The 20,187-nt window shown below is 33.7% G+C and overlaps 1 protein-coding gene and 1 long non-coding RNA gene across 2 annotated transcripts; one reads left to right on the top strand and one right to left on the bottom strand.

The window, feature by feature from the left end:
- Positions 1 to 543: 543 nt before the first annotated feature.
- LOC128194341 (uncharacterized) lies at positions 544 to 7,698 on the bottom strand. Its single transcript, XR_008245767.1, has 5 exons — positions 7,615 to 7,698; positions 1,036 to 1,079; positions 854 to 958; positions 708 to 772; positions 544 to 617 (listed from the first exon to the last, which is right to left on the bottom strand). It is a non-coding gene; the product is annotated as an uncharacterized LOC128194341 (long non-coding RNA).
- Positions 7,699 to 16,223: 8,525 nt separating this feature from the next.
- On the top strand, positions 16,224 to 16,754 carry LOC128194396 (pentatricopeptide repeat-containing protein At5g14080-like). The gene has a single exon (XM_052869984.1). It carries the CDS (start codon positions 16,224 to 16,226, stop codon positions 16,752 to 16,754), a length of 531 nt encoding a protein of 176 aa, XP_052725944.1.
- The last annotated feature ends 3,433 nt before the right edge of the window (positions 16,755 to 20,187 follow it).

Genomic DNA, 20,187 nt, shown 5'->3' with positions numbered 1-20,187 from the left:
AATAACCTGGGGATATGACAACGGTTCTTTCCAACTGCGGTAATAACGTAGGGATATGACAGTGGTTCCTGCTAAAACCGTGGCCAAAACCTTTTTTTTTTAAAAAAAATCGTCTAACCTTTCTACCTTGGTTTTGGCCACAACCGCGGCCTATTCTCCTGTAATTTTTTTTAATAGCAGGTCTGTTTTTCTGATATCCACTATCACAAAAACAGACCTGCATATAAAACAATATCATAACAACACAGATTCAACACAATAGTCAATATTTACATCACATAATGTACAAAGTCTAATAACTATAAATCAACATGTTCTAATGTATTTTAAATCTAATAACTATGAACTATTATATAATCTAACTAAATGTTTTGCAATTGCTTTCCTCAGAAATGTAAGTGACTTCTTAGGAATTGAAGTAGAAGTCTTGAATCTCTGCACAAGACAATTGTTATTAATTAGTGTATATGAATTCCAAATGTTGGAGAAAATCAAAATTCATTAAATTTAAATATTACCATTTCCCAGCCTCTTGTGATATGGGCCGAATAATGTGGGTCTTCCAATACATTACATATATAGTATCCATACTCATATGAACCATTATGTTTGTTACACTACAATATATCATCACAGTTGTAAATATTTAGTGAAAATCATTAAAACAAAACAACTATAAGAAAGTATGGCTTTAGCATATGTCAAACCTTGAGAGCAATCCATTCAAGTTTTCTACTGTTAGCAATTGATCTCCCAACCAACATCATACTTGCTGAAATAGAACAATATATAAAAAAAAAAGTTTTAGCATTCATTTATATAACAAAGAAAGTCCAAACATTGAGGTTCTTACCAATCAACTGCTTGTCTGAGATGTTTGGGAGGAGACTTGTGCAATGAGCAGAACCACAAAGCATAGCTCTCCTGTACAGAAATAACAAGGAGCTGCGAGTGGCACCTGGAATTCATAATAACTTAATTATTATATATTAAAATCACATATGGAACTTTATTATGTTAACAAAGTTCACTTACCCAGATATATAAGGAATAAAAAGTATGTTCTTCCCGCTTGCAATCTGCAATCAATTCAATTATACAGTCAATTCAATTATACAATCAAACAATTAATAAACATTCAATTTATCAATTCAAACATTCAATCATACATAATTATTCATATTCAACACACAAAAAATTAAAAATTAACAAAATGAAAATTAATAAACAGAATAATATAATCATACAATCAAACAATTAATAAACATTCAAATTATCAATTCAAACATTCAATCATACAATATTATTCATATTCAACACACAAAAAATTAAAAATTAACAAAATGAAAATTAATAAATAGAATAATACAATCAAACAATTAATAAGCATTCAAATTATCAATTCAAACATTCAATCATACAATATTATTCATATTCAACCTACAAAAAATTAAAAATGCACAAAATGAAAATTAATAAACAGAATAATAGGAACCTAGGAGCGTGAAAAACCACAAAATATTGAAGAAGACTGAACAATCCGTGGTCGGAACGGAACAAATTTAAAAGAAAAAACACAATACCTACAAAAAAATAGAACAAAACGTAAGTTTGATAATCCGAATCAATAAAAAAACGTATCAAACCAACCCAACAACTAAAAAAAATCGAAAAAACTCTGGCGACCAAAGCCAAATTTGATCGGATACAAATGTAGGTGATGAAAAATGAGGAAGGAAGTCCTTCTACGTGACGGCAGCGGCGCAACGGTGGCGGAAGAAAGAATGGAGAAAGATCGCGGCGGCAAGAACGTCGTTGCAGAGAAAATGGCTGGAGACTCTTCGCGTTCGAAACTGTTCAAGGAAGATGACATTGTTCACTCTGTAATATTTTTTTTAACCTAATCAAATGTTACTACCGCGGTTCATTAGAAAACCGTGGTAATAGAGGGGATACGGCCTCGGTTCCCAACATAACCGAGACCTATTCTCTTTAAAAAAAATTTAAAATTGTTCTGAAATGGTAATTTTGAAATTTGTTTTCCACCTTTATGATGCGGTTCCCCGCCCAACCGAGGCCTATTCTCTTAAATATTTAAAAAAATTTCAGATCAGGGAATATGCCGCGGTTCCCCCTAGAAACGAGGCTTATTCCTTAACGGTCTAACTTCAAAATTTATTTCAGGACTGCTTTGGCGGGAATTTCAGAATTTTGCAAGGACAATAAACCGCGGTTCCCCCAGAAAGTAAGACCTATTCCCTAACGGTCTGACTTCAAATTTATTTCAGGAATGCTTTGGCAGGAATTTCAGAATTTTGCAGGGACAATAGACCACAGTTCCCCCCAGAACCGAGGCCTATTCCTTGACGGTCTGACTTCAAATATATTTCAGACTGACTTAGGTGGGAATGTCAGAATTTTGCAAGGACAATAGGTCGCAGTTCCCCCCATAACTGAGGCTTATTCCTTGACGGTTTGACTTAAATTTATTTCAGACTGACTTGGGTGGGAATGTTAGGATATACGGTCTAAAGGTATATACGGCCGCGGTTCTGTTGCAACCGAGGCCTATAATGTTGATATAATTTCAAAAATGCCACCGCGCAATATTATGCTCCGGGTTCTGGTTAACCTAGGTCCTTGCCTAGTTCTCATGTCACCGTATTCGTTTTCATTGTCGGTTGGAATGGAACTAGGCAAGGACCCAGATTCGGTTTTCGGTTGAAATGCCATAAGAGATCTAAAAGACGCAAGCTTTTCTTATGATGAAACTAGCAAAGAAAGAAGGTGTTACTACGCTACCCAAAGACACGACCTGCAGTAAACGTCGGTTAATGCCATGTCTAACGTCTGTAGAGCCCTTAGACGTCGGTTTGGTGTAATCCGACGTCTATAAAGATGTCAAACTTATAGAGTCTGACATCCCATTAACATCACCCATAAAGACGTCGAATCGGGATCTGACGTTAAAAGTCCAAAATAAAAAACTTCTAAAGCCCTTTCTGCACTAGTGCAAACTAGACAAATTTGCCTTAGATATTATGGATCTAGGCAAAAAAATTTCAAAAGGCAAGTCGTGGGGGCCCAAACGACTTCCAATGAAGAAGTTGTGCCCCCCTGCACGACTTCACTCTGTAGCGCTGACCAGGGTTGAAGTCGTGTACCCCAAAAACGACTTTATGTCGTTGTAATCGATTACCAAACATTGTAATCGTTTACCTGTTGAAGTCGTGTAAGGGAATGGAGAAGAAATCTGAATGGTAGGAGGCAGGGGGAAGCAAGCCGGACGGTAGGAGACAGGTGGAATCAGGCCGAACGACAGAAGGTTGATAGGATATAAGGCAGTAGGACGCGAGCCGAACGGTTAAGACAATGCGGTTGAAGGTCCGAAAAGTTAAGTGGGGGTGAAGGACCGAACGGTTAAGGGTACGGGGGTGCAGGACCGAACGATAAGGGCGTTGAGGGAAGGAGCCGAACGGATAAGGGATTTACCAAACTAAGACACAACAGTTCCCTTGTTCAACCGACCGACTCCTTTCCCCAACGCCCTTAACCATTTGGTTTTGATCCACCACACACTTAACAGTTTGGTCCTTCACCGTCACTTCCTTAACCTTTCGGACCTTCACCCTCATTCCCTTAAACCGTTATGTACTTCATCGTTCGACTCGTGTCCCCTGCTTTATATCCTATCAGCCTTCCACTGTTCAGCTCGCTTCCCCCTTTCTCTTACCATTCGGCTTGCTTCCCCCTTTCCCTACACGACTTCAGCACGTTGTAATCGATTACAATGCTTGGTAATCGATTACAATGGCATGAAGTCATTTTTGGGGTGCACGACTTCAACCCTGGTCAAATGAACATTGTGAAGTCGTGCAAGGGGGCCACAACTTCTTCATTGGAAGTCGTTTGGCCCCCACGACTTGTCTATTTTCGTATTTCGAAAATTTTTTGCCTACTTCCGTAATATCTAAGGCAAATTTGGCTAGTTTTACTAGTGCAATTAAGGGAAACGGCATCGGTTATTTTGGCTCATAGACAGCGGTTCCTGAACCGAGGCATATACAGGCGAGATAAAAAGTCTACCCCTTTTTGCCTCAGTTGTGAACGGAGGTAGTATTGTGGAGTCTACTGCCTCGGTTGGGACCTAAACCGAGGCAATAGAGTGTTTTTTTCTTTTACGCAGCCTTTTCCCGCCGCATCTTCCCTCTTCCGAGCACTCCCATTGTAATTCACCTCCCCTTCCTCCGTCTCATACTCAAACCCCAACCCCATCACCTCATTGTCAACATCATCCATAGCAGTCCCAAAATCCCCATCCCCAGAAACATCCTTCCAACACCCACGAAGCCCATTACAAAATTTTATTTTATTTTTAAATAGAAAAAAAGAATTTGGCTGGAAGTGTAAATCTAGCAAACTAAAGGGAATTACATTAAAGGGAATTACGTTAATATGAAATGAAATTGTATGTTGTTGATATGATCTTGGGTTTAAGGCCACTTGTAATCGTTATTATCCCAGAGGTACCCAAGGAAAGTCTTGGCAGCATCCAAGCTTGGAAAATACGTCCGTTTAAGGAATATCTGAGTCAACGAGTCAGCCGAGTCGCAACTCAGCCCAACTCGATTGTCGTTAGCCTTCGAGCTTCCCATCACCACCGTCAGAACTTGTTTGTACGCGTAGAAGAACCTCTTCATTGCCACCTCAATCGCTTGCAACAAGTGAACCTTCTCAAACACGCTCTTCGAGACATACAGTTTCATCGTCGCTTCTTGAACTCTTGGTCCTCCCTTCGGATCCACCTCCACCTCCAATATCTTCGGCCATGTGCCTCAGATCTCTCCATATTTTTGTCACTTCCACCAATTCCTTTGACCTAAAAGCAGAAAGACGCCGTTTTGGAACCTCGCTGACGGTTGTCGGAGCTGGAAGGCGCTGTCTGGGGGTGTTCGTGGAGAGGAAGGTGTTGTCTGGGGGTGTTCGTGAAGAGGAAGGCGCTATTTAGGGGTGTTCGGGGAGAGGAAGGCGTTGTTTGGGGGTGTTCGTGAAGAGGAAGGTGTTGTTTGGGGGTGTTTGTGGATAGGAAGGAGAGTTCGCGTAAAGAAGAAGAAGAAAATTGTTAGTTATATGCTTCGGTTTCCCTGCATAACCGAAGTAATAACCCATTTTCGAAAAGTTTGTCAGATGAAAAGTCTGACCTACAGAAGAGAGAAGAGATCTAGATTTTTGTAGGATTATATGTCTCGGTTTCCCTATAACCGAGGCAATAACTCTCTTACGCTTTCGGTTCTCCCTCAACCAAAGCATATAAGTTCACAATAACTACAAAGCATATATAAGACGTGTTAAAATCCTATTTTCTACTAGTGTTTATAAAAAAAAAACGGACTTAAGAAATTCATTAAGTTTGTAAGAAGTTTATCTTGCTTTCTATTTTGAATCAAGTGATTTACACTACGTGTTTATCTCTTTCTTCTGGGAGTGGTGGAACCACCGGTCTAATTGCAATTAGAAGCCAGAGTCTACAAAAAAATTAACAAAGAATACAGAGAAAAATAGTGATTAAAAAAGAAAATTTTGTTCGCCTGTCTCAATTTAAGATGCCCCTTACATATTTATCTTTTAAGTAACTATGACACGTGTAACATCCCAAAATACAGTAATTACCATAATCAGAATTAATTACATTTAACAGTAAAACAGTGCAGTCTTTACATTACTATACGGGTTCAAAAAGCCGAACGACTTAAAGTACAAAAATTAAATACAATACAACAGTAACAGAAGTTCAGAGACGAACGGTTTTACAAAACTTAAGCGAACGTTCACAAATAAAACTGAAAAACTAATAAATAAAAACCTAGCGAGCGCTCTAAGGCTCGACTTTAACTTCTACTTCAACCAGATTGGCGTCTTCCAAATTTTCTTCTTCTAGCATTTCTTCAAGAGACGCACCTCCATCTGCTCACATCCACACGGATGATCATTGCAATGACAGGACGAACGTACATAGATCCCAGACAACACAAGGAAAACGAAAGGGTAAGCTTATGTAATTTAATTTATACATCAACACATACAATAACATTTCAATTCACACAAACACATACTTCAACATATAACATCATCCGAAATATATATATATATATATATATATATATATATATATATATATATATATATATATATATATATAGACCGACCGTCCGGACTGTATGAATCTGTGTAGTTACAAGCATCCTTGCACCCGAGTGATGTAGTAACTGGGATACACTCAACAGCTGCCACTCGAGGTTAGTCCGTTCTTACGTCGCCCATGTTAACTTATGGACTAAGGACCTCCTGCCATTCCCACACATGACATACTCCCTCTACATGAGGATGAATACTCACGAAACATCAGGATGGACAGCAAGTCTTAACTTATCCACAGTCATACTTTACCAAATTTAATATTCAATATATGCAAGAGTCGTTCCTCCCTGGAACGCTCGTTCAAATTCCATAATCGTATAATCATTCAATATAGTGTTCACACTTCAACAACTTATAATTTATCGTCATCTTTAGCTTCAGTTTTAAAAGTATAAAATAACGAACGTTCATACTTCTGAAGAACGAAGACGAACGCTAAAGGCTAGATTTAGAAGACTCGTTGTCAAACAGAATAAGTCCACACATACTTATATGAAGAACGTGACTGCTACTCGAATCAGTTGAATGAACCGACTATTAGAGATATAAAATCAATGTTCAGAATAATTTAGGTACAAAGACTCTAGGCCTAATCCAAATGGATAAAGATACAACAAGACAATTATTTAATTATACTGAGAACAATTTGTTTAAAGGGATCGACTGCCAGTCAATGACCGAACGCGATAATATACATTTACTAATAATTTGGACGAACGCTATTTACGCTCATTTAGAAATCAACGGTAAGGACGAGCGTTCGGTATAAGATCGAACACTTCTTAGGACGAACGCTATATATATAAGACCAATAATTAATTAGGGCGAATGCTTGGTATAAGACCGAGTACTAATTAGGACGAACGCTCAGTATAATACCGAGCGCTTCTAATTTGTAAGTATAAGGGGATAATACATTATGACTCAATTTTAAAATATACGATTACCACTAGGCTGAGCCGAACGCTCAACATAGTATTTTACGGAACGCTCGTTCTCGATCAGAACTCTTTCCAAATGAAAGGATTCCTTTTTAATCAATTGATTAGAAATCGAATGGTATAAGACCGTACGATGACGAACGTATTTTATCATAGCAAGGATTTCATATTTCAGATTTTCATCTAGTTCAGTTATCAATTTTCAACATATCAGTTCATACTTTATACTTCATATCAATATCAATTTCCAAACTTTATATGATTCACATAAATCATGCATACCTCAAAGTGATAACTCATCTCATATTCATACGTATCAACCATAAACATACATTTCAACCAACATATACTCTATTCATCCAGTACAATAATGTTCGTTCATGCATACTCAATCAGCATACATTTCATACATTCAGTTCATATCATGCTTGCATACAACATACAAGTATTAATTAAATTACTAAGCTTCCCTTACTTGGATAGCAGTGTACGCCTAATAGTATGACTTGGTCTCGTTCAAATATGGCTTTCTACCCTCAACGATTTTCTTAAGCTCTTCACTAAATCTAACCAAAAGAAACGTAGAAGAATTTAGCTTATACCCTTGCATGCAACTGAATCTTAGTTTGCATGTAACCCAGAAATTAGCGTCCAGAGTCGAGCGACTTACCGGTTACAGAACTTGGATGTGTTCGGTTCAGATTGAAGCTCACGGCGTAGGGAACGTTCCTACGGTTCTAAATGTTGAACGGAGAAGAAATGAGTGAGTAGCAGCAGAGAGAAGTTGAAGGATTCTAGAGAGAAGTTGGAGAAGATGAAAAGTTGAGTTCTGAGGAAGAAGACGATTGCATGTAGAGAGTGGAAAGAAGGTTTTTCAGAAAATTGGTTTTCTTCCCAAGTCAAACGGACGTTCTCTCACACACGGACACCTGTCTTCCACTACAAATTCAGAAGATTCTAAACTGACACTTGGCAGGCGTGCGTCAGAGTGTGTGAGTGCGTTTTTAATGAGACTGAGTGTGTGTCGCGGTGCATTAATGAGAGCTGACAAGTGACTCATCAGTGCATTAAATTGGATTGGACAGATGACTTACAGTTAATTTTCCAAGGCCTCACAACACGTATTTTCATTCATTTATATATATTATAAAAATAAAATTATTATAAAAAAACTTTTATATATTTAAAAAAAAGAATAAAATATAAAGAAAGATAATATTAAATAAGTGTAAAAAATTTATGTGAATCAGAGAGTATTCTTTCTCTTATATTTTTGCAAATATTCATACTAAAAAATATATTATATTCTAAATAATTATTAATTAGTTAATGTGAAAGATGGACCGTTAGAATTATTTACAATCTTAAAAATAATAACAAAAGGATAATACTAAACTATCTTATCAAAAATAGAGAAGGCATACCACTACATATCCTTACAATATATATATATATATATATATATATATATATATATATATATATATATATATATATATTAAATATCTTTATAGATCAACTGCCAACCAGAAATATTTGACCTAATTATCTTAATATTTAAAATATTCAAAATATAATATACATTACAAAGAGACGGGGACCAACTCTTAGAATCGGAATTTTTAATCATATAGATATAAATAACGACTTTGGTAAAGAAAAAAAATTACTTATGCAAAAATAAGAATAATTGATAAAACAAAATTTAGGGACACTGCGTATAGTTGGTTATTATAACTTGTCACCGTATTTAAAACTAAAACCAAATCAAAAGTGTACGCGCATTGGTCAAATCAAAATACACTTCCTAATTCACTTTTTCTGGTTGATTTAAGTTAGAAGACTAAATCTCAACTTATTTTAAGATAATATCTAATTATAATTAATTCATGTACATAACCTAAAAACACTAGTAGCAACAAATTAAAAATTCCATATTTAACTTGGAATTTTAAACAAAGAATCAATCGATTAAAAAAACCAATTGAATCCCATTGTTATTGAATTAGCTTGTTCAAAGGCTTGAATCACCGTAAAAAAGGTAATTTAGTTTTTTCAACTTTTTATCATTAATTGTGTTCAATATTCAATCTTTGGATGAGTAGTGGACCTTCCTGCTTCTGGCAGGTCCTTTTCATACTTTTCAACTAACATACTCTTATTGCCTTTTTTTTTTTTGTTTAAAATTCAAATCCACACAAAGTTATGCTTTCATGCTTCAATCAATAAGGTCATGATCGATAGAAACAATTCACGTGACCTGTTTTCTACATTTAAAGAAGAAAATATGGGCACCAATGTGTTATATCATTATTAAGTAATTTATACTAATTTTATTCTAATAAAAGAATTTTAAAAACTCCAAACCACTTATATTAATAAATAAAAAGCATTTCAAAGAATTGAAAGAGATAATATATTTAAATTATCAATTGTTAAATAATATAAGATTATTAAGTATATGATAGCAGAAGTTTTTCGTTAATAATAATTTTGATGTTGACGGAAAAAAACCTTTTGGAGTGGTGCAGTGTTGGAGTATGTCCAACCCGGATACTGTACTCCTATCCAACGCAATTGAGGAGTTACTTTCTTTCAATATCACAACTTTATATCTTTAAACAAATATTTAGATACATACGTGTTTATTATTTAATGTCGGGAAGTGTCTTGGAATAAAATTACCATAAATAGAATTATTTAATTGCTTCTTTCATGCTAAAGTTAAAAATGACTCTTTACTTAAATCATTAATAATTCAAGAAGATAATTAGACTCACGTTTTAACAAGTTTTTAAAAACTTAAATAATGAATAAATAAAAATATTTACACATTTATTATGATTAAATAATGTTTTTACATGATACAATAAATATATCAAAATATGGTTATGATAAACCTTTTTGTTATAAACACACTAAAGAGAAATGATACAACTTATTTTCGTTTATATACAACGATTTATTAACTATACAGGTGAGAAAAAAAAGAGGTCATCGATTCTAAATCGAAGTAGTATGTGTGGGTCTTTTCCCTTAGTTAGCTTTGAACTAAGGCGGTAGATGTCTTTTTTTATTTTGTTTTTTCGAAAAATTGGGTCTTTTGCTTATTACAAATCATTTTTTTCTTTTTTTATCTACAAGGAACAACGGAGGTGGTGACAAAACGGATGAAGGCGGCGACGAACGGCTAAAGGCGGCGACGAACGGCTGAAGGCGGCGATGAACGATCGAAGGTAGAGACAAACGTCCGAAGGCAGCGACGAACAATTGTGACAGCGACGAACGGCACGTGGCGACAACGAACAATGTTTCCACAAGAGAAATAGAGGCAACAACATTCACTCGACAGAAATGGAGCCAACGGAGATGGAGACCACACCAGGCACTTCGCACGAGAGAAATTGAGGCCACAAACCAACACCTTCGCCTGAGAGAGAGAATGATTGTGCGAGAAAAAAGAAGGAACGTTAGGTTAAAATTACATATGACGACGACTAGTGGTGGTGGCAGCGGCAATAGCCAATGGTAAAGGCAAAAGCGATGGAACGACAAGGAAAATGTGTTTGCGTGAGATGGAAAGCAGTTCGCATTCGCTCTCCGGTAGAAGAAGAAGAAGAAAAGTGAAAATGTGCTTATTGTTTTATGGTTCTGGAATATAACTATCAGAGAGGCTATTACCTCAGTTATAAACAAAATCGATGCATAAACCTTCTAGAAAAAAATTCAAAATAAAATTGTAAATGGAAATTTTGTAAATATCTACTAATTATAGGCCTCGATTTGCGGTTAAACTAAGGTAGTAGAGATTGACAAAATGGATTTAAAACATTCAAAATCAAAGGTTGTCAGTTTCTAACAGGACATACTACCTCGGTTGGTCAGAGAACCGAAATAGTAGGCCTATTTCAAAAAAGTTGTTAGGGTTTGGTTAGTAAACCGAGACAGTAAGCCTATTTCAAAAAAGTTGTCAGGGTTTTTTGCCTCGGTTGCTTAGAGAACCAATGTAGTAAACCTATTTCGAAAAAGTTTCAGGATTTTTTTCCTCGGTTGGTCAGAGAACCCAGGCAGTAGGTCTATTTCGAAAAAACTATCAGGTGAAAAGTGTGATTTGCATTGGGTCAGCAGGGTTTTTTTTGTCTCAGTTGGTCAGAGAACCGAGGTAGTATACACCTTTAGACATTGATTCGCATTGAAACGAGACATATAGTGTCGCCAAAGCTATGAAATTGCCATCACGTTTTTATATGTTTCGCGTAATGTGCAAGTTAAAAAGTTGTTTATTTTACTAGTGAAAGGAACTCATTCTACACTTATTTGGATTATATTTATATATTATAACTAAATCTCGATAGTTTGGTATATGTATTATTAGTTTTCATTATGTTACCATTTATTATATTGTTACTATACTTCCTAAATAAGTATTATTTTAATAGAAACATAGACTTACTACCCATATTAATCATATAAATACAACTAATATTTTTTAGAAAATACTTACTTTATAACAATCACTCTTATTTATAGATTATTTTACTAACTTTAGTATTGAAAAACCTTTTATAGATGAATCTTATTCTCTCAACATCGCTCAAAATCCAGATAAAAACAGTTTATTAAAATTCTATCAAAGTAAAATTCTTAATAGAGTAGGAAAATATGAAGGAAACAAAATTAATAAAAATATTCTTTAATGTTTAAATTAATATGTAAATAAAATCAAATTTTTGCAAAAATAAATAAAAATAGGTTTATAAATTAACTTCTCACAAAATTATGTTAAGTAGGTTTACATCTACTAAGCAAAACCTTTCTAAGGTTTCTAATTGGATTTAGGACACTTTTAATATCTTACATGTTTTTCTTTGTTTTAGATTACTTAAATTTCACTAGCATATTTTGAATTGAAGTTAATCTATCAAATCTAGTCTATATATTATCATTCGTAAATTTGTATATTTGTATATGCAATTGTCTTTATATCAAATATCGGTTAGGTGAGTGTATATATATATATATATATATATATATATATATATATATATATATATATATATATATATATATATATATATATATATATATATATATATATATATATATATATATATATATATATGTTGCGGTTGAAAAGGGTCGATCGTCCTTCCTCATTCTGCTATGCTCCGATCGTCTAATCCTCTTCAAGAACGCAATCCACTCCGATGGATTGTTGACCTGCAAAAAACACTATGACGCTCAAGTTATATATGTTTTCTAAAGAAATCTCTATTTTATAAGGATAGATCAAGGTTATTTTACCTGAATATTAATCTTATATATGTTTTCTAAAGAAATCTCTATTTTATAAGGATAGATCAAGGTTATTTTACCTGAATATTAATCATATATTTAAGAGCTTGTGACAACCAAACACATTTATTAACCAATAACGCAGTATATTTTAATATAATCAAACCCAATAATAAATTATTAATATGTGTAAGACAATCTGACCCATTAATACCTGCTAATATACCTGCTAACTGTCCATAAATGATCATTAACTCTGATCGGTATATTTCATATAGTACATAAGTCCCCAAAGCCCAAGCAAGCTCTTTATTGAAAGAGGTGCACAGGGATTATTATGAGCTAAAGAGAGGTCGCTCAGGTTGTGTTTAGGGAGTCTATTTTCGAGGCGCTTTAAGTCTTCATTCCTCTATGCACCGAGCGACGGACTCTAGGAGTTCTCTTTGGAATGTTTTCCCTAGGTTGAGCGGGAAACGCTAGGAGTTCTCTTTGTAATTTTTTCCTAGCTTGATCGAGAAACACTAGGAGTTCTCTTTGGAACTTTTTCCAGTGCAAGATATTTTCACTCAAAAAATTATGCGTGAAAAAAAAATAAATTAAACGCTTCAATATTTTATAATTTATTTTTATAATAAAGAGCTATTAGAACGTGACAAGGTTTCCTAAGTTGAGTAATACGGGTTAGGAGTTCTCTTTGGAACATTTTCCTATGTTGAGCAGTAGACGCTAGGAGTTCTCTTTGAAACTTTTTCCTGAGTTGAGTAGTAGATTGTTGAAAGGCTTTTGGTCGCACAAAAGTCAACAAACCTAAATTCCCTATTAATGTAGTATAGGGACAACCTAGGGTATCAATCCAAGGACTTGTTCTTATTAAGTTTAGAATTGTAGAACTAAAACCTATTTAATTATTTACTAAAACTAAAACTAGGTGGGAAAAGAAAATGAATTATTAAAAATAAAAGAAACTAAATGCAAATGCATGATTAAACCTATCTAAATGATGTATGAAAAAATAATAAAGAAAACAAATGCCTAATCCTAGAAAGCATATGCAATGAAGGAAGGATGTATAAAACTTAATAAGCTAAAACCTGAATATGGAAAACCAAAGAAATTAAAAGATAAATGCATGAGAACCAGTAAATGCATGACTATGAATTGAAAATGCAACGATTAAAATGAGAAGAAAATCAAACTCTAATTGGTATATACAATGCTAACAATCAAAACACAATAACACAATAAAAGAGGAGTAACCAGGGAATAATGGGCAATGGCTGAAATCAAAATTTAATATGCATGTGATGTAGAAATCTGTAAAACTAAGTAAAAGCAATTAAAATCAAAGGCTCAGAACAAAACAAAACAACCCAGAATTGATTACTTGATCTATTTGATACATGTGAATCTCAATCTGTCTCAAGAAGACATTTTGGTTAGACAAGCCCACTTTGGGGTCTTGCAGACTCTAATATAGAGGCTGAATAGTGCAGATTCTCATTCACATTCTCAAATGGATTAAGTAATTAATCTGAAGTTGACTAAAACTAAAACATCTAAACACCGTAGCACAATATGAGCAATATCTACTTAATGGGAACCTAACTCTAAGACATAAAAGTAAAGAAACAAATTCAAAACAATACTAGATGCAGATTCGCTAATCAACAATGCTAGAAACCTAAAAAGAATGAAACAGATCCCTAAAATGTTATTTCTAATCATGCAATACCCAAATCAAATGCTAGAATCATAAAAGAGAATTGAAAAATCCTAAACAACTCAGAATATAAAACTGAAATGTAAAATTGCTTAATGATAAGTTAGGGAAGTAAACTCAAATGCAAGAAACAATTAAAAAGCATAATTGTAAAAATTAGATTAAACATCAGATTTCAATTAAAATTCAAGAACAAAAGTACAAGATATCGGAATCACCAAGAAACCCACGGCCTATCACCCTCATGAGCTCCCCAGAAAAATCCAGTGAAGCCAAGAACGTATATACTTTTACGAGTCTAAACTAAAGCATGAAACTGAGAACCTATAGGTAGGGTCTGTCACCCACTACCCGTGTTTATACTTTACAAGACTTTCCTTTATATAGGGAAAGTCAAAAACCGAAAAAGAAAGAAAATGGGGGAAAGGGGAGGAATCACCAACTAACTCGGAAGCTTTTCGGTTCTTCTTCTCCAACTAACTCTGAATTACTTTGCTTCCAGCTCAGCACTTGGATCAGCTCTGTCATCCTTCCGATCATCCTTCTGGTCCGATTAGCTTCTGGGCCGTCTTCCTTTTGGGTCGCAGCGCTTTTGATCATCCTCCCAATCGAACCTTGGAACGCTTCTCTGCTTCGTCTTTTTGCTGGCTCATGAACCCTAAGTCGAGGGTTGAGAAAATCTGGGAGAAAATCCCCAATTCTGTTTTTAGCCTCTCTGCTTAGAATTATACGCGATTTTGAACCCCTTCTAGCTTTGCCTTCAACGCTGCGTTTCATTAATCTCTTCAAAAGGGCTTCAACCCTTTCCAGCGGAGCAGCCCATCCCCACAGCAGCAACCCAAATGACTACTTCATCTCAATCAGCCAAGCTGCAGCTCTTTCATTCAATGTTGACCAAGGGTGTTGCTCCCTCTCCCGTTCAAGTGCTCATGCACCTCTCCGCTATTTTTTTTTATTTTAAAAATATTTTACATTTTTTTATTATTTTTTTTATTTCAAAAATATCTTACATCTTTTTATTATATCTAACCATTTTTTTTTTCTCTATATTAATGGAGTATTCACATGACTCAGATTTAAACTTGTGATATATTACATTTCTTTAAATTATTTAATAAATAATAAAATTTTGTCCTAAATTTCTAGAAAAATGTTTATATATATATATATATATATATATATATATATATATATATATATATATATATATATATATGTGTGTTTTTTTTACATTTAATATTTATAATTTTTAACATTATATTATATTTTAACTTATCGACATGTTTGACTCAAATAACTTAAATAAAATATTTAATTTATTAGATAAATAATATAAAAATATTATTAAATACTTAAAATATAAAAGAAAAGTTATTTGTTAAATATTTGGAATTTATTTAGTTCTTTCGTCATTATAAAGTTAGTATATAATAATAATAATAATATATTATTTACTATTAATATTATTATGTTTATTATTTTGTATTTGCATATAACTTTTAAGTTTATAAAATGGAAGTGGTAGAAGCACTAATATTGAAGTTTTCTCTGAATTTTATATTTTCCAATATATCACAAGTTTAAATCTAAGCCATATGAATGCTCCATTAATGCAGAGAGAGAAAAAAAAAAGATTATTGAGGATAGTAGAGAGGTGTAGGGTATTTTTGGAATAAAAGAAAATAGTAAAGAGGTGTAGAGTATTTTTGGAATAAAAGAAAGGCTTAATACCTCTTTTTGTCCCTCTTTATAAGGGAAATGTTCAATTTCATCCTACCTTTTTTAAAAAGTTCAATGTGGTCCCAAGTTGTGAAAAAAGTGTCCAATTTAATCCTTTTTGGTCACGGCGTTAAATATTTAACGATCCAGCTGACAGCGTGGACTGATGTGTGCAACGTGGCGGTTTACCTTCGTAACGTGGCAGTGACAGTATTTTTCATTAACTGAGAACGTGGCAGTGATTAAAATTTCTGAGTTAGGGCAGTGATTAAAATTTCTGAGTTAGGGTTTCGAAATCGCAATTTGGGGCTTCTAAGGTATTGGGCTTCGAAATCGCAATTTGACTGTTCATGGGTTGTGTCGAGCTTCTAAGGTATCGGAGGCTTTGTGGATGGGGTTGGAAACCCGATTTCATGGCTTATTGGGTTGTTGCCGCAGGGTTCCGATCAATGAGGAATATGGCTACAATGTTTTTCAATTTCATGGTTGAGAAAGAGAGGTTCCCAACTATTTTGACTGTTAATGATTTGTGTAGGAATCTGTGTAGGCATGGCAAGGTTGATGAGTTATTGGAGACGTTCCATGTTTTGAATTCTCAAAACTACTTTAAAGATGTGGAGGGTTTCAATGTAATGATTTCATTTTTGTGCAGGGCTGGGAAAGTGAGAGAAGGCTATACTGTTCTGCAGGAGATGAAGAAGAAAGGGTTTCAACCCAATGTCTCGTCTTATAATTACATAATGGAAGCGTGTTGTAAGGAGGATCTACTGCGTCCTGCGAGGAAGCTTTGGGATGAGATGTTCTCGAACGGCTGTTTGGGGAATTTGAAAACACTACCCACTGCAATTATTGGGAGTGGCAGAGGTGGAAGAAGAAGATGATGTGTCAAGCAATTTTTTTTTAAATTCAAAATTGACACGTCACCATGCCACGTAAGAGAAAAAATGAACAGCTCATCAAGTTTAGTCCAGAGGAGCAGTTTCATCGTTAAATATTTAACGCCGTGACCAAAAAGGATTAAATTGGACACTTTTTTCACAACTTGGGACCACATTGAACTTTTTAAAAAAGGTAGGACGAACTTGAACATTTCCCTTATAAAGAGGGACAAAAAGAGGTATTAAGCTTAAAAGAAAATAGTGAAGAGGTGCATAAGCACTTGGGATGATGGAGGGAGCAACACCCGTTGACCCATATGTGGTTGGCCCAATTCATACCAGCCCAAATAACCAGGGGTTGTTCTGCAAAAAGAGAAAAAAAAATGAGGAGTTAAACAACAAAGAGAGGAAATAAAAGCTTATGATAAAAAAATGAAATTTTATTTAAATTTTCTGAATATTTTTACTAAAAGAAAAAAAAAAGATATCTATTTATTTAAAAACCTATTTTATTTAACTAAAAAGAGAAAATTAACACTATTTCTACAAAAATCTATTTTTATCCTATTTATACTAACTTACCTGTTAACACTCAATTTCGTTCGGATGACTAAATAATATATATTTTATCTTTTTACTTTATTTTATTTTATCTTATTTTAGTAGTTTTTTTTATTATTATATTTTTATTTTATTTTACTTTTTATTATTTAGAGTTATTTCATTTTCTTCTTTTTTTTTTACGTTAGTTTCTTTTTGTTGTTTAGTTTTTTTTTTATCTTCTTTTGTTTTAATTTTTATGTTAAACGTTAACAAAAACAAAAAAATTAAAAAAAAAACACAATAGTCAACTAAGCCTTTAAGGAATAGCAGACTTGTGCTTCTTCCCATTCTCAGTCTAGGCAAACACGAGTTGAGCTCTCTTTCGTGCAACATACCACAGCTCACAATATGCTTGATATAGAAAGAAGACTGTTTCCCTGCAACAAGGTGCTCACAGTGTGGCAGAGAGGAGCGTTTGTTGGTATCAAATTGCTTCATGATCTTTTTTCGAGGCGTTCTCTTTAGAAACACTCGGAGTTCTCTTTAGAACTTTTTCCTAGGTTGAGCAGTGGGCGCTAGGAGTTCTTTTTGGAAATTTTTCCTGTGCAAGATATTTTCATTCACAAAAATATGTCTTAAACAAAATAAAGTAAACGCTTCAATATTTTATAATTTATTTTTATAATGTGAAGTCATTAGAACCTGACAAGGTTGAACTTTGATGGTCTAACTGACCAAGCGGTAAGGGATTGAACCTTCCTATACAGAATATTTTTACTCACAAAAATATGCGTTAAATAAAATATTCAATATTTTATTTTTATAATGAGAAGCCGTTAGAATCTGATAAGGTTGAATGTTGGTGGTCCAACTGACCAAGCGGTAAGGGACTGAACCTTCCTGTGCAGGATATTTTTACTCACAAAAATATGCGTTAAATAAAATATACAATATTTTATTTTTATAATAAGAAGTCAATAGAACCTGATAAAGTTGAACGTTGGTGGTCCAACTGACCAAGTGGTAAGGGACTGAACCTTCATGTGCAAGATATTTTTATTCACAAAAATATGTGTTAAATAACATATTCAATATTATATTTCGATATTGAGAAGCCATTAGAACCTGACAAGGTTGAACTTTGGTGGTCCAACTAACCAAGCAGTAAGGGATTGAAGCTTCTTGTGCAGGATATTTTTACTCACAAAGATATGTGTTAAATAAAATATTCAATATTTTATTTTTATAATAAGAAGTAATTAGAACCTGACAAAGTTGAACATTGGTGGTCCAACTGACCAAGCGGTAAGGGATTGAACCTTCCGATATTTTTAGTCACAAAAATATGCGTTAAATAAAATATTCAATATTTTATTTTTATAATGAGAGGCCATTAGAACCTGATAAGGTTGAATGGTGGTCCAACTGATCAATAGGTAAGGGATTGAACTTTTTTGTGCTGGATATTTTTACTCAGAAAAGTATGTGTTAAACAAAATAAAGTAAACGCTTCAATATTTTATAATTTCTTTTTTGTGGAGGCATTTAATTTTTTGCCTCGTAAACCTCTAATGGTTACCTTAAAGTTCTCAAAATAAAAGACATGGTATTTTTTTCTTTTATTCCAAAACCTGGTATTGATCTGAAGTACCAATGTCGAGACCGAACGCACGTCCAGTTTGTGGTTTCATGAAGACTGAGCGCACATTGTACTAAATGATTTAACAGGAAAAAATTATTGAAAAGAGTTATGAATAGAGAAAATTTGATAAGTGAGGAATGTGAATTAGGGTTAGACAAGTGTTTCTGATTTTCTTCAATTGAAGCTACAGTAGGGATGACAGAGAAAAGATTGGAGTGAGAGAGATGAAAGAGAAAGGGTTGAGAAGAATAAGGGAGGTGAGTAAGGGTTTGGGAGTTTCTTGTTTTTTTTTTTTAGTTTTGAGAATGAAAATTATTCAAATACCATTGACCTTAAAACTTAGAATTCATAATATATGATGGTATATTTGTTTACTAAAATCCAATCATTACTAAAATGTACCAACTGAAAAAATGCATACGTAAGTTAACAAACCCTATATATATATATATATATATATATATATATATATATATATATATTACATCAATTATAATTCTAAATAATATATAAAGTAAAATTACATATTTTACATCAATTACATTCTCAAGTAACACATGAAAAAATAATATATTTTACATTAATTACATTCTACCACAAATCTTAAAATCCACTTTTTACATAAGATATCAATTCATATTAAAACTTCTTTACTTTCTAAATTGATCCTACAACCAAAGCAAAATGTCGAAAATAAACAATGTAAAAACTCCTTCTTACGAAAATTTATGTGAATTAGTGAAATTTATTACCAAATTTTTATACTTTCCATTAGTAATTAGATCTTAATTTAATCTCAAGTTTTAGGAAGGATGCTGAAGGAGCAAGTGTTATCATCCAATATCCACTAATGAAAAAACATTTTATTACATTGCCGACATTATATAGTTTAAAAAAAGTCATTGTCCAAAGAGAGACACTAACATTTCAATAAATATAAGGGAACATATGTCGGACCTCGATATTTTGAAACCCAAAACCCTCTGTCAGAGTAATTAAAACGCACCCAAACCCCTCTGCACTAACGCCAGGTGTCGAGAATGGAAGTTTCGAAAATCAGTTAGTGGAATGCAGGTGTCAGCAGTAGAGCGGACGCTCGTCTTACGTGGGAAGGAAAAATGATTTTTCTGAAACCTTCTTCCCCCTCTCTCTGCATGCACCCTGAGTTTTCAAAAAATCTGATCTTTCAGTTTCTCCTTCTTCTCTCTAGCAAACTGTCCCTTCTCTCTACCATGACTCATCTTTCTCTAA

The sequence above is a fragment of the Vigna angularis genome, chromosome 10 (assembly GCF_016808095.1).
Source record: "Vigna angularis cultivar LongXiaoDou No.4 chromosome 10, ASM1680809v1, whole genome shotgun sequence".
NCBI lineage: Eukaryota > Viridiplantae > Streptophyta > Magnoliopsida > Fabales > Fabaceae > Vigna > Vigna angularis.
This window is presented reverse-complemented; position numbering and strand designations above follow the sequence as displayed.